Raw genomic sequence first — 14714 nt, 5'->3', positions numbered from 1 at the left:
TTTTGCACCCTTTCCAATGTTACCTAATACGAGTCAGCTGGGTTTAGTTTAGGTTTTCATGTTTTTAAGAGAAGCAGCGATTGGAGGTGTGAAGGGAGCATCTGGAAGGCAGAAGTGGAGCCTTTGCATGCAGGAAGGGAGAGAGAGGGCAGTAGACCAGAGGGAAGCACATAAAGAAACAGAGATACGAGTCTGAAAGTAAAAGCTCTATCAAAAAGAGCAAAGAAATTTTAGGGTGGAGTAGGAGTGAATGTGCTATAGATAAAGAGCAGGAAAAATAGGCCAAACTGATGATGACAAAAAGAAACAAGATAACAAAAGGGGAGTTTAATGCTGATGGTAATGGCTATGAAAGAAGCAGCGGAGACTAACAAAAAAAAAGAGGCTTGATTAGATGGAAAACATGGCATAGAAGTGAAGGACAAAGACTGCTACTCCAGTAGTGTAGCTCAGATGTCTACTAGTAGGTTAATAGTAATGATAACGTTAATAATAATATTTTGTAATCTATTGTCTTCATTAAATTTAGGGAGAATCTTTTGGTAAGAATTAGAATTAGAATTAGAATTAGGTACCAGATCCACTGAGCTACATGAGCAACTGGGCAACAATATTGCTGTTGATTGCCCTTTTATCTTCATGTTGATAGTGTTCTTTGAATACTGTAGTTCACCATCTGATATTTTCCACCTTGAGAATAGTTTTGTGTGTCATTTCCATGGTCATATTATGAATTGTAGTGGATTTTACCAAAGTAAAGTAGTAAAGATTCGATACAATGTTTGAGTTACTACATAAAATTAATTTTGATTTTAAAAGCATAAGAGAATATTTCAAAGCATAAAAGCATTTACATTTATGAACTGATAGAACATTACATTTAAATTAGAAACCACTGGGAATACTTTTGTCTTGTTTTTCTTTAATACTGCCTGAATAACCGTCAGTGTACAAAGCTGCCCTGATCTGGAATGTGAATTTCTGAGTTCCCAGTCTCTGCTTTCCCTCTTTCTCAGGAAAGGAGTTAATTTGTCTCAGGTCTCTAGAAAATACAGCAGACGTCCATGCCCCCTCTCTGACTCTCCTCTTTGTGCTAATAATAATTTTATGAAAAACTATAGGATGAGGACAAACAGTTTTACAAGTGAATTCTCTTGACATTTTTGATTTACAGAAACATGGTGGAAGTATTCATTATATAGATTACAATATGAGCATGTGATGTGTGCAGAATGTTTAGGCTGCAAAATCTTTGGGAGCTGAAGCTTACTTCTGCACAGAGCTGTGAGCTAGAGGTTGCCTTTGCCAGTTGTTTATTAAATGCAGCTTTAATTATTATTCTTTCCTTTGTGGCAGTGCTCTGCCAGATTTCATCCATCAGTTCTAGTTGTAATACTCCTCCACATCTGTTCAGAAGCCACTAATGAAAAATACAAACCAAGTTTTCTAAAGTTATCTCTAGTTGCAGCTCGGTAGAGGCACGAACGTGGTTGTGCTGATGGTGATGCGCTGTTAACTTACAGTGGTGCTGCCTTTCTTCTTTACCACTGCTTACCTAATGTGGATCCCACCTGCCTTCCTGGGGCCTTGTGTATAGCCCTCAGGCAATGTTTGGGTGACCCATGAAGAAATGGAAAATCTCACTGCTCCAGCTAAAACGGTGAGTCTTTCCACTTCCACTTAAAATGCTCAAAAGAGAATTCCTGCCTTAACACAGATACCTTTTCTTTTGTAGGGTGCTTCCCAAAGCATGCCATAGAAAATTGCAGGGAGTAATGAAATTGAATTTAAAGCAAAGTTACACAATCTTTCAGCAAAATAATTCACAAACTGTATTGCGATTTTGTTACACAAAAATTGTGTAACCCTAAAACCAGTATTGGACTTTTAGAGTGCATAGTAGTTTCAGTGTCACTGTGAAACCTCATGTAATGAAATGAAATTGTCACGGTTACAGGTGCGACATTTCCCCTGTAATCTACTCCCTCTTCTTGTAAACAGTTTTTTGTATCTGCTGATATAGAAAGAAATAAGAGGAGGCTTGAGAATGGTGCATCACACAACTTCATGTTTTCATGAACGCTGTCTTTCATGTCCATACTTGGGTATTCGTGGTCTTTGATTTCAGGTTCATAGAGAGTGTCATTTATTTATTGATTTTTGTCAAACCTCTCCCTAAAAGTAAGACTTTTTTTCCAATTTGCAACATACGTTATTTTAGGTTCTGGCTTTTACATTGCTTCATAACAACACCATAAGGGTGCTTATAGAACATGATACAATGCTCAAGTATGATCCCCAAAAAAAGCATTCTTCAGTTTGGCAGGCTTTGTAGACAGCCTAATCCATAAATTATGGGAAAGGTACTGGTGCTAAATTTTGATGCAGTAGGAAATTATTTCTTTAAAATGTATACTTGTTATAGTATTTAAAGTTTTCTCGTTAGCAGTAAGGAAGCCAATTCTTGCCAWTTTTTTTTTTTTTTTAAACTGAGCTAATTTTCAGTTTTATTATTGTTGGTAAAGATAAATGCACATATAGCAGCACTGAACTGACCAGAAGTAGAGTTGATCCTGTTTAACTGGGCAGTCAGAAAAATATAGTTTTGCCATAAAAAATGTTATATGAAAAGCTCCTTTACAACATATTCTTCCCAAGAAGACATATTTTTATTGTGAATATTTCAAAATCAAACTAGAAACAAAAAATTACATCACTACTACTCAAATTTTAAAGCAAATGTTTGTGTTTTAATTGTGAAACAGTGAAAAGTGTTTAATTAATGCTGTAAAATTTCACCAAGATATGGTTTTCTGTCTCAAAAATTCAGCCACATTTTGTGGTTTTGGACTTATAATTTTTCAGGTAATTTAGCCCAGGATATTGCCAGGGGCCAGAGTTATTTTATCCGTGCATTTTATGCATATGTTTTGATTTTCATTAACATGCATATGAAAATCACATCTTTTTATAACTCATTTCTATTGTCTTTTCACCTGCTTTACTAATTGCTTCCTGCTGATAACGCAGAAAGAGTCTGAAGAAGGCAGCTGGGCTCAGGTATGATCACAACTTTTTTAAACTGAAAGTTAATAATAATATGATTGGGTGTGTCAATATGCACAGAGGAATATAATACTGTGACAGTATCTCAATGATTGAATTATGATTTACCTGTTTAGAGTTCTTCTCGAAGAATACATTCTCTGAACAGTTTTGTGAGGTAAAGCAGAAAAATGTACATTTGTTGTGAATATTTTTCACAAAAATACAAAAATTTGTTGTGAATATTTTTCACAAAAATACAAAAATTCCAAAGACATACTCTGTCTATCATCTAAAACTAGGAAAAGTATTTACCTAATTTTTCAGAATAGGATAATTAAACATGAATTTCAGAGGTAACTTTTCTAAAATTACAACAATTTTTTTTTTAGAATAGTTGTAAAAATCCACCCAAGTATCACTCTACAAATAGTATTGTACAATTTAATTAGAACTGTCAATTAGCTACATTTAAAAAATGTCTCTCTCTCTAATACGTTCACACACTTACACAATGTTGCTCTCTTTAATGACGACAACCCTCTTCTCTTCAAAATCTCACAAGAATGAGATATAAGGGGAATATATCATTTTCCCTCACAGAAAACATATCCGTCTGACTTACACTGTGTTACTGATTTGTTTATAATGGCATTAAAAACAAAACCAAGGAGATAGTAAGACTTGAAAGTGAGCCAGAGCACGCTCCTGTTGAGGAAGTACAAATCTTGCAATTTACTAGTTCTCTGTTCCATTTTGTAATAAAAAATAATTGACAACAGAGAGATGTAAAAATCTGTTTTGCATCTTAATAGAGCAGTTCATATAAGAATAGCTCAGCATGCATGTGTTTTTCATATAATCTCTTCCTCACCCTAGTGAAATTTTAGCTGAACAATGAAGCCTGAACACTAGCTTCTAGGAGGAATCTGCTTTGCCCCTATCTCAGTTTCTGGAGCTCTACATATGATGCACTTAGGTTTAAGCTGTTCACAGCCGAAAATATCTCATTAAAATGTAAGTTTGAGTGCCAAACAACTGAAATTAACTTTTGGTCTCTAAAGGACTAGAGGTGTGAAGCCAGGAAGTGTCATTAGATCTTGTTTAGGAAATTCTTCTCACTAAACAGTGACAAAAGCCTCACTGGACTCCCTGGAGCCATGTATGTATTAGCAGTTCACAGTAGGATTTGCCTGGCATAAATATTCTGCAAAGTCAATTGAAGGCAAGTAAGATTATGAAAGACATGTTTTGTTGTGTAACAAGTGTGCTTGCATTTAAAACTCACAACTGAAAAAACTTCCTTCAAACTTCCATAAGAAAAAAAAAGATGCAACAGGCAAAACTGTTACTGGTAACAAATATCTTGCAGTGGCTTTCTCTTCCAATGTTAAAACAAAGCAAAACAAGAATTACAATTGTTTTTTTAGACAGAATTTGTTTTACACATATTCTGTCTTTAATCTGTAGTGCAGCCTTGAGCAAACTCAAGAATTTATTTCCCCCTTTCCATTTTCTTCTCTCTTTAGACCCTGGCTTATGGTGATATGAACCACGAATGGATAGGTAACGAATGGCTCCCCAGTCTGGGTTTACCTCAGTACCGAAGTTATTTTATGGAATGCCTGGTAGATGCAAGGATGTTAGACCACCTGACAAAGAAAGATCTGCGTGTGCACCTAAAAATGGTGGATAGTTTCCATCGGTATGTTGGCATAAAGACTACACTTATAAAAACATTTAATGTGTCTGCTCTAGTACTGCACAGAATAAAATCTGTGGCTTTGGTGTGGAAAATCACAAAGAAAAGTGAGGGCTGACTGTCAGAAATCTGAATTGAGAGAAATTCCTTTAGTAATAGCAACCATATTGCAATTATGTCTCTCAAAACCAAGATATTGGTACAGATAAATGTCATAATGAGCAGGGAACCATTAATATATCAATAAACTCTTGACAATACAGAAACAGTAATCATTTAAGTGGTGTGAAGTATCAGAAAGCATTAGACTAAGCTTCGAAGCCCTGAGATCTCATAATAATGAAAAGCTATTGTGTGTAGCATATAAAAGCCGTTAACAGTACAAGCAATTTGACAGTTGTTCAGGTTACTTAGGGATATAACTAGAAAGCTAAATTGGAAATATGGAAATAAAGGCATTTAGACTTTAGGGAGAATGAGGTTTATGTGACAAGAAGTAGATTCCTTTTTAATATACTGTCTGATTTGTCACTCTTTTAAAGCCTGCTTTGACAAAACATTTCACGGCTCACAAGGGCTGACCTTTTCTGAATACTACTTCTAATGCTTTGGGTTTCTTATGATAAAAGTGTTAYTCAAACATACTCATTTTGTTTTTTCCATTTCATTCCTTAAGTCGGTAGTTTTTTTGCTGGTTTTGCTCTCCCCTCTGTTCTCAAGATTTCCTACATGGGCACCATGAAAGACCTCATGCCAAGTGCAGGAAATACATCCTACATATGTTCCCATCTTCAAAATTATCTTCRTTAACTCTGTAAATATTTCTCTTTAAATAACAGAACAAGCTTGCAATATGGAATCATGTGTTTAAAGAGGTTGAATTATGATAGAAAAGAACTGGAAAAGCGAAGAGAAATGAGTCAGCATGAAATAAAAGGTGATAGCTCCTGGGAATGAACATTGGGAATGTTTCTTTTGAAGCTTGACACTGTTAACCCATTGTCATGCCATTTTAGCAAAGCATTTAAGCATGTGCTTTAAGCAAAACTAACACAAGTCCATCTGTCTTCAGAACATATACTGTCTATCTCCTTAAATTAGGCACAGTTAAGTACTTTGGTAAATTGAGGCTGCAATTGTGAGTGGTGGTTTGATACATACATTTTTCTAAACTGGATTTTGGGTATGGATCTTATCTGAGCCTCTTTCAGGCTCAGAAGCAGAAGGCCAAACAGCCTGCAGCTCAGTGGAATGTGCTGGGGGCAACACTAAGAAGTGTGAGCATTCAGGACCCTAACACTCTGCTCCAGCTTTTAAAAACCTTTGCCTTAGATTTTTTACGTCAGAGTGTATCACAGAAAGTGCTGCTTGGAGGGGTGACCATGGAGGCAGTTGGTTGGTATATAAGAATAGTTACTAACAAAACTGGCCTTATTAGATTTCACAGCTGATTCTAAAAGATTTTTCTGTGTGAAGCTCTCTAGAGTGGCTGCAGGCTCACTGCATCGTTCCTTTTATATGTAACAATTAGGGTGGCTGGGTTTTTTTTCAACTATCAGAAATGAACTTTGATTCCTTTGAGCATTTCCAGCTCTAGTGACTACAGCAGTTATCACTTCTCAAGCACAATGCTGATTTGAAGACCTAACAACACAAAGGTGAAGGGCTACAGTGAGTGTGCATTTGTTCAAGACAGATGATGGCACGCACTAACACAATGGCTTTGCCTTGGATATGCCAGCATCAGCGCCAGTCAGCCCAAGTGGGTCTAGCTGCAGAATGACACAGGGGAACTGATTATTGGTCTCAAATTCTGGTGTGGCTTCAGTGCTGGTTCCTGCTAGGACAAGGGTTATAATCCATAGCCTCCTTCACCTTGTCACACATCAGTCAGCTGTTCATGGGCCCAAGCTGGATTTGGTCTCTGCCTGCCACTGTGTTTCAGCTGATTCTGACCCTAAAGAGTGAGATGCTCTCAGCCAGACAATTCTTGCTCCCAGAACAGCTACACTAGCTGGACTTCTAAGGGTTCAGGAAAAACGTCACCACTTATTAACTGAAAACTCACTACTGTGTGTCCCACTCACAACTATAAAGATCAGTATAAGTAATATTTTTTTTTAATCTTACAGACAGGGCAGGATAATTTTAGAGAATAGCCAGATCCTTAAAAATGTTTGCCTAGCTCATTTTGTTGCCTCAGCTGTATAATTGGTATGCACCTTAGCCATTCTACCAGCTTTCTGTACTAAAAAGTTTGTCTCCAAAATTGTGAACTAATCTTTTACTTTATAGTATGTTAGAAAATAATAAGTGCTGATGTCACTCTCAAAATGTTTAATACAAAACTCTCAAGTGAAGCCTTGAGGAATGGATATTTCTCCTGTGCCCTTGCACTGTAAAAACTTGCCTATAAATTGAAAAGGGTATATATACGGGAAATGGGAGGAATTGCATTTTGGAGATGCCCTCTGGAAGCATATTTCTCCTTTGGAAACATTATTTAGAATAAACATTTTACTGGAAGATAATCTAAATCACATGGAGTCTTTGAACAGGAGATATTAAAGTTATATGTATAGTTTGCTGGCATACCTCATGTAAGAAATAAAGCAGTATGACATCCAAAGTGCATGCACAGCTACATACACGCACCTGTACAATTTATCAGAATGTTATCAGATATCAGGAAAATGACCTGGTGTTAATATCCTTTCAGATGTGCTGGTGTGGAGCAATGATCGAGTCATACGCTGGATACAAGCCATTGGCCTCCGAGAATATGCAAATAATATTCTAGAAAGTGGTGTACATGGTTCTCTTATAGCACTGGATGAAAAYTTTGACTACAGCAGTTTAGCTTTATTATTACAAATTCCAACACAAAACACACAGGCAAGTTTGATTATGCTACTTCTGGTTAATCTGTACCCATTATTACCTTTTATTCATCTTCAACCATTTTAATTGTTTACTTTGGTATCTCCAGGCACGGCAGATCCTTGAGAGAGAATACAACAACCTTTTAGCACTAGGAACTGAAAGACGACTTGAGGAAGTAATTAATTTTATTTTCAGTATTTATAAAATATCACTAAAATATATAAATAGTGTTTATAAAATAAAACACTAAATTTAAGTTGAATGCATGAAGATACGTTAATTTTCACATTGTTAAAAAGAGTCAGTTACATCTTGAAAAAATTAGGAATGCCCATCAAGGTTTTAAAAGTAACTTCAGTGGCTACATATTTGTGTCATCTTGGATGCTAAATTTGACACTGCACTCTTACCTTAAGATGAACATTTTCCAGAGAGGCAATATGCAGAATGGAGTGGAAGTTTTCCTGGCCAGAGCAAGTAGTGGAGGATGTCTGTGGGTGGGATGCCTGTGTAGTCTACTGTTTAGGACACTTAACACATTTTTAAAAATTAAGAAGAAAACTAATTTTTTGGTTTGTTCTTCATTGCTCTTTTGTTCTTTGAAGCTAATATTAATAGAGTGTGGTTTGGGACAGTTATCTGGACCCACCTATGGAAATAATTTATCTTAACATAAGAGTCCAGTGCAAAAGTGTTCAAGTCTTGGACTTCTGCACATGAGAAGAAAAAAAAACTTTTAAGCACTTGCTGAAAATGCCAGATGCCTATAAATTCTGTGCATGCACATACACATTTAATCCTTTTTTAGCACTTTATGTAAGCCTCCTAATGCAGTAACAAATGACTTTCTGTCACTGTATAAGGAAGTTCTACTTTAGCTGATTCTAAACCCCGTGACAATATCAAGCTAAAGATTTTTAGAAGAGTTCTCCACCCCAGCATTTAACATTTCTAAAGCTTTTACAAGCATGTCTCAAACACATTGTAATAACTGGATGCAGTACAACAGAGCAGGGGAGTTGTTGTGGAATACATTTGGCAGTGGTAGAGATAGCACACAGGATAATTAATCAAAAAGTTTCATTTTGCTTTATCAAATACACCTCTGTGTTGACAGAGCGATGACAAGAACTTCAGACGTGGCCCCTCCTGGCGACGGCAGTTCCCTCCGCGAGAGGTTCATGGGATCAGCATGATGCCGGGCGCGTCGGAAACGCTGCCGGCCGGCTTCCGGCTCACCACTACATCAGGGCAGTCGCGCAAGATGCCGAGTGACGGTATGCACTCCTTTCTGCAAATCTCACTGCAAATTCACTTTTAATGTTCACACCAGAACTGTGTTCATTTAGGATGAGCGGAGTCTGGGAGAGTTGAATTAGGAATGGAAAAACACTGACCTGCCATATTAAGGATTTTTTCAGGTTTTCTTCAGACTGATGATGTTTATTTAAAATGCAAAACAAGAGGCCATTTCACTATCCTGCATCTGTAAAGGAAACAATCAGAAAGACAAAAATTAATTTACTAACTTTCAACTAAGAGGTTGTACTATAATATATAAGCAAATTTTTCATCCCATTAGCCTCTCCAGCAGGTGGAGTGTGTTTTAGAGAATTAAATTAGGGCTATCACCTTGATTTTCTGTCTAACTTTCAAATTAAATAGCTTAGCCGTGACCATCAAATAACTGAAGTTGCTAACAAATAATCACTATCAGGTGGGTAGTTAGCAAATACTGAATTCAGGCACTAAGTGAATTACTGTATACCAGTCTTAATTTTCTGCAGAAATCTTCTGATTTTGAAAAGGTACACTAACTCAGAAATGAGTGGAAAACTAACAAGCAGATCATAATTAAAAAGCAAATAAAATTTAAAAATCATTAAGAGAGCAGGCAGATGGAACAAATCCCATCACAGCTATTCCTTCAGGTATATGGAAGATAAAGCCAAGTATACCTGCCTGAAGTTCTGAGAAGTATTAGTACACAGATTTCCCCATATAAAATAATGCCATTTATTTCATCATGACAGGATTTAGGTTTATGAATAGACTTAGATCTCAAAGTAATTTAATACACTTCTTGTAGGGATTACATCCTATAACTTGATAATGAACTTGGTATGACAGTATTGCCACCTAAATTCCATTAAAGCTATATAAATTCCAGTAAAGTTTCTCACCTTTAAAAACAATACTTTATAGTTGCAGTTACAGATGGAATAATTTACTGATTGCATGACTGAATTCTGTTGACTCCTAGCTCCCACGGCATCTCCACAGCCCACACTGCTGGGAGAGAGAACCTTATAAACATTCCAGGATTTCATCTTCTAGTCATGGTATGATGCAGAAGATGATATTCCCATTTTACAGATGTGGAACTAAGGCACAAGAGAAATTTAGTGATTTGCTTGAGGTCTTTCGGACAGTTAATTGTTTAGCTGGGAATACTGAATTCAGTAGACTTAAAGGGAAGTAATTTTGAAGACCTGTATCTTCATCCAGGATTTGGCTTCCTATCTCCTAGCAGTAAGAATGCAATAGTATTTAAACAGCATGATAAATAAGAGCATTAGGACTTGTAACAAAATAAAGACAAAATTGAGTTTTAGACTGTATTTGCTTTAGACAGATTCCAACAGTCCAACATTCCATCAGATGTGAAGAAATGCTGATTTTTGAACAAGACCATGCCCAGATCATGTCAGAGAAAGCCACAGAGCAATTTAACAGCCACCCTTCCAGTGGTAAATAGACTGATAGATTGTATTGATGATTCTAAAAAGGTTCTGGTTTGTTTGTTTGTTTTTCTCCTTCCCAATTTGCAGTTGCTTCATCACGACTGCAGAAGTTAGACAGCTCAACAGTTCGCACATATTCATGCTGACAAAGCCTAGCAAAGAAGCCAGCACTGAATTGTTGTGAGTATTCGGTAGGGACCATCATAAAAGGGCTTTGYAACTGTACACTACACCCACATTATCCAAGAAAGAACCAGCATGGAGCAGAAAACATAGCTGAGGACTCACTAGGGTGGTCATTTGGTCATGACAACAGTATTAAGATCAGTCCAGGTGGTACCACAAACCATAAAATTTTGGAGAGATGGCAAAAGGCACAGGGAATGAATTTACTGTATGAGAACTTGGAAGAGTTTGAGCAGGAGCTGGAGTGGGGGATGGTGGGGGATGGCACTAGTAAAGCAGAAGAGATTTACCACTTTTTTAATTAAAGCTGTGGCTCAATTAAAAATACCAGGTAGCTGCATAAAGTTAGAGTAAGATTTACCCATACAGAAAATCTTGGAAATTTATCTATTTCAGAGATTCTTGCACTTCTCAAATCATTCAGAATTGACAAAGAAAGGATCATCTGAGCTGGATGCAACTTTGGATCACAATTAGCATTGGAATTCATGTTAAATTTTTCACCATATATCTTTTGAGTGTGGCTATAAATATCACAGATTCACAGTTCCAGAGTTCTGTGGAAATGCAGTTTTTTATTTTATCCCAACTTTTGCAAAAAATACACAATAACCACTTTCATCAATATGGCACCATTTTATGCTAGGTTTTTTCTCAGTAAAACAGTTTCCACTTAGTTATTTGGGGAATTGTAAGGGAGCTGGAAAAAATATTTGAATATCACCAAAATCTCACCAGGCATCAAACATGCTTCAACAGCTGTTACATACTGTAGGCAAGACCTGCAAGGATCTGCAAGAAAGTTTTGGGTATTGTGTGTTTTTTTTGTTTTTGTTATTTGGTTGATTGTTTTTTTTGTTCCCAAGACTACGACAGACCTGAGGCCATCAAGATTTTCCTAAGTTGGTATAGGTTCAAAAAATGCGTAAAAAATGTTTAGGAATAGCAAGTGTTAACAGTGGGAGAAGTAGATTGCTGAGGATCGTGCTGATGACACGAGCCTTACTTCACAGGTCTTCAGAAGACTRCGAGAGTATAAAATCTAAATCTTAGTTTAAAAAGGGAACTTTTCATGCCACCACTGAAAAAAACAAGATTGGGGGTATGGGTATTTGTTGGTTTTATTTTGGCTTGGTTTTTCTGAAAAAGCAAAGTTTAGCAGCTGGTTCTATGAAGATGATAATGAAGCACATAAACTATAGAAATCTTTTTACGTGTAGATTAAAGTATGGTGTTTATATCACTAAAGTTAATGACAAGACTCTCACAGGGTTCAGTGGTGATAGAAACTAAAGGCACAGATGTGAATATTTTCTCCTATGTGCTTCAGAATTGCAATGTTGGAAGCAATAAAGCTCGACCATGAAATTAGGTTCAAACGCTGACTGTCTCTTAGGCCAACAGTAATGGGTAAGGTGAGGCCTGAAGAGCACAACAAAGGCAGGAATAGAAAACTGATACACTAACAAATATTAATTTAACATTATCCAAACCATTTATTCCCACTATATTAAAAATTATCTAAAAAGTAGCAAAGCACAAACAAAAGTAAAGTAGCAGACTTTTCTGGTACTATACAGGTATTGGAGCAATGTATTTTGAGCAACGAGATGTGTATATAAAGTTATGCTAGCTATACAAGTTAGCTTCAGTTTCTGCAGGAGTATTAGTAGTGTTTCAAGTATCACTGATACGTATCACATCACTGCTTGTCCACGTTCAAATGTAATTCTGCCAGTTACATTCTGATCGTAAATGTTTGAGAGGTCTACAAGAACATCAAATTTACATCTACACTGTAAAGGCTGATATATGAGGTTAACTGACATTAATATACAACTATTTCTCTTTTCACTTACCATATAGTCTTTTTAGAGAATGATAGTGTGAACTAGAACTTTAATATGTGCACTTTCTGTAAGGGATATTTCAAAGTGCCATGAAAGTTAGAAAATAAAAATTAAGTTCAATTAATTTTGGATTCCAGTACTTTATAGTAAAAATTAAAAGAACAACCCACCCCTCCCCCCCAGAAGAAAAGCCCCATACAGGGAAAATATTTCCTTCACTATTTTATATCAAACTTAAAAATTTAAACAAATTGCCTGCAACTCAAGAATGAATGCATAAAAGCAAACTGCTCATACAGGGGGATATCAGATTGAAGGGCAACAGAGGAGTTTTCAGAATTTTGTCATCACAGTTCCTGAGTAACAGTTTCTTCAAGGAAGGAACTGATTGATACTTCGACAAAAGGGAAGATTATTCATTACAACATGCCTCCTGAATTTTTCCAGATCCAGCTTAGACTGAGACCCAGGCTTTTGTAAYACCTTGCCTATACTACATCAACAGCTGTGTTACTCTGGGGAAGTATCTCATGCACAGAACCAGGAACTGTGCAGCAGAGGGGAAGGACAGTTGGACGAGCTACACACACTAGCAATATAAGAGAAATTTTTAATATAGTAAATGAGAACAGGCCTACAAAAAGCAGACCAGGAAAAAAAGCTGTAAATGGATTGCATGGAACACATGCAGATGGTCTGTATTTACAGTAGGCTGCAGATTCTTGCATTCTGCTACTCTTATAGAGACGTTCTCTTACAGAGATTGTCAAAGCTTTTCATTTCAAAGTAGTTTATGCTACAATATCAGTTGGGTATAAACTTCCATTGTATACGGTGTTTCTTCACAGCAGCTATGTCCCATTCAATTGCTTTCAAATTGCATTTCAGGTGGTTTTTTTTAAGCGTTTGTTGGAACCACAGTGCACTGCCAGAAACCATGACCAGAGATTCTCATAACAGTTATATATGTATACTCTGCACAGCCCTGTTTTAGTGCACTCAGTATCAGAAATTTAAGAACAATTAAGTCTGCTGCTTTGCTTTTGTTTGTGCTTTACTACTTTTTAGATAATTTTTAATAGAGTGGGAATAAATGGTTTGGATAATCTTAAATTAAGCCTGTTGGTGCTGGCCATTTCATGTTGCAAAGAAATTTACTATAGGGCACATGGGGCCCATCAAACTTTCTGCTGTGGTAGCTACATGTGGTGGCCCAGCAGAGCAGCTACAATGCCTTTACACAGCATGTGGACTTGGCACCCACGCTATTGAAGCTTTCCAGTACTTTCATCCTCTAAAACATTTGTCATTGCCAAGTCAGAAGGGTCAGTCAGGACAGGTTTCTTGCCACAGGCTGGAGCAATAGAACATATTAGCACTCTTACTCTCATGAAATACTAAAGGAGATTTGGCAAAATCAGTTATGTACTTTACCTATAAGGGCTCCAAAGAGGATTTGTAAAGATAAATGGAGAAGCAGAGTTCCAAAAAGATGTGAATGATAATCTGGAAGCAGCTGGTCCATAGCAAAGAAACCATCAGGGTGAAAAAGGTAAATGCTGTCAAGCTGTTGTGAACTAGAAAGAAGAACCACAAAGTACATCAGCAAGGTCTGTACACTGAAAACRTGTGATGCAGGAAACTAACCCCAGTGCTAAACCAAAACAGCAAGAAAAATTCTGTTAAATTTACATAAAAAGCAGTCTGTTTTGACTAAGTATAATTAGTAAAAGATTAAAATGCATTAGTGCAGATCTAAAATTAAACAAATGCATGCCTCCCACAGATACTCAAATGTTTTAGTAACTTTAGTAACTTAGTTACTAAACTACTTACTGAGCGCTATATTCTCTGTTGTCATTGAACTTTAGACCAAATTAGAATCATAGAATCTTGCTAATTCATGTTTATTTTTTTCCCTTAGATGTCATCTCTTTCTTCTACTTTACCTGAAGTGCACTACCACTACTTAGGAAAAGAGCATTAAAACTCTCAGCAAGAACAGGGTAATAGGGAAGAGAACACATAAAGTTTATCATACAAACAGATATGATGTTCCTTTCATGTATTGGTTAGTTTAAAACAAGAAAAAAMCCCCCCTAAATTACTACCAAAAAAGAAAAAAGGAAAACAAAACAACCTCCCCCTTTTCTCTCAGCATCTGTGTCATCAAAAATTTGACAGTAGTGCACATCCAAAGCTTTTATCAAATGAAGCCACTCATCTTTACATTGTTGCATCTGTTTTATTGTAATACTAGACATTTACGTATTTACTGTGTATGTATTTCTTTTCAAATGTGTA

The 14714-nt window shown here is 36.5% G+C and overlaps 1 protein-coding gene across 1 annotated transcript in view; it reads left to right on the top strand.

Annotated features, from left to right (window-relative positions):
- The window catches only part of PPFIA2 (PTPRF interacting protein alpha 2), a 105034-nt gene extending 90635 nt beyond the window's left edge, over positions 1 to 14399 (top strand). Inside the window, exons 21-29 of the mRNA XM_057377135.1 lie at positions 1598 to 1660; positions 3031 to 3060; positions 4575 to 4750; positions 5587 to 5684; positions 7467 to 7642; positions 7737 to 7805; positions 8748 to 8907; positions 10462 to 10554; positions 14335 to 14399. Of these exons, the coding sequence (XP_057233118.1) occupies positions 1598 to 1660; positions 3031 to 3060; positions 4575 to 4750; positions 5587 to 5684; positions 7467 to 7642; positions 7737 to 7805; positions 8748 to 8907; positions 10462 to 10520 (831 nt within the window). The 3' untranslated portion in view covers positions 10521 to 10554; positions 14335 to 14399. The remainder of the gene's footprint in view (positions 1 to 1597; positions 1661 to 3030; positions 3061 to 4574; positions 4751 to 5586; positions 5685 to 7466; positions 7643 to 7736; positions 7806 to 8747; positions 8908 to 10461; positions 10555 to 14334) is intronic.
- Positions 14400 to 14714: the final 315 nt, after the last annotated feature.

The sequence above is a fragment of the Malurus melanocephalus genome, unplaced genomic scaffold (assembly GCF_030028575.1).
Source record: "Malurus melanocephalus ecotype Western Australia unplaced genomic scaffold, MMel_1.1 scaffold_301, whole genome shotgun sequence".
Lineage (NCBI taxonomy): Eukaryota > Metazoa > Chordata > Aves > Passeriformes > Maluridae > Malurus > Malurus melanocephalus.
Note: the sequence above shows the minus strand (reverse complement) of the source record. Positions and strands in the feature narration are given on the sequence as shown.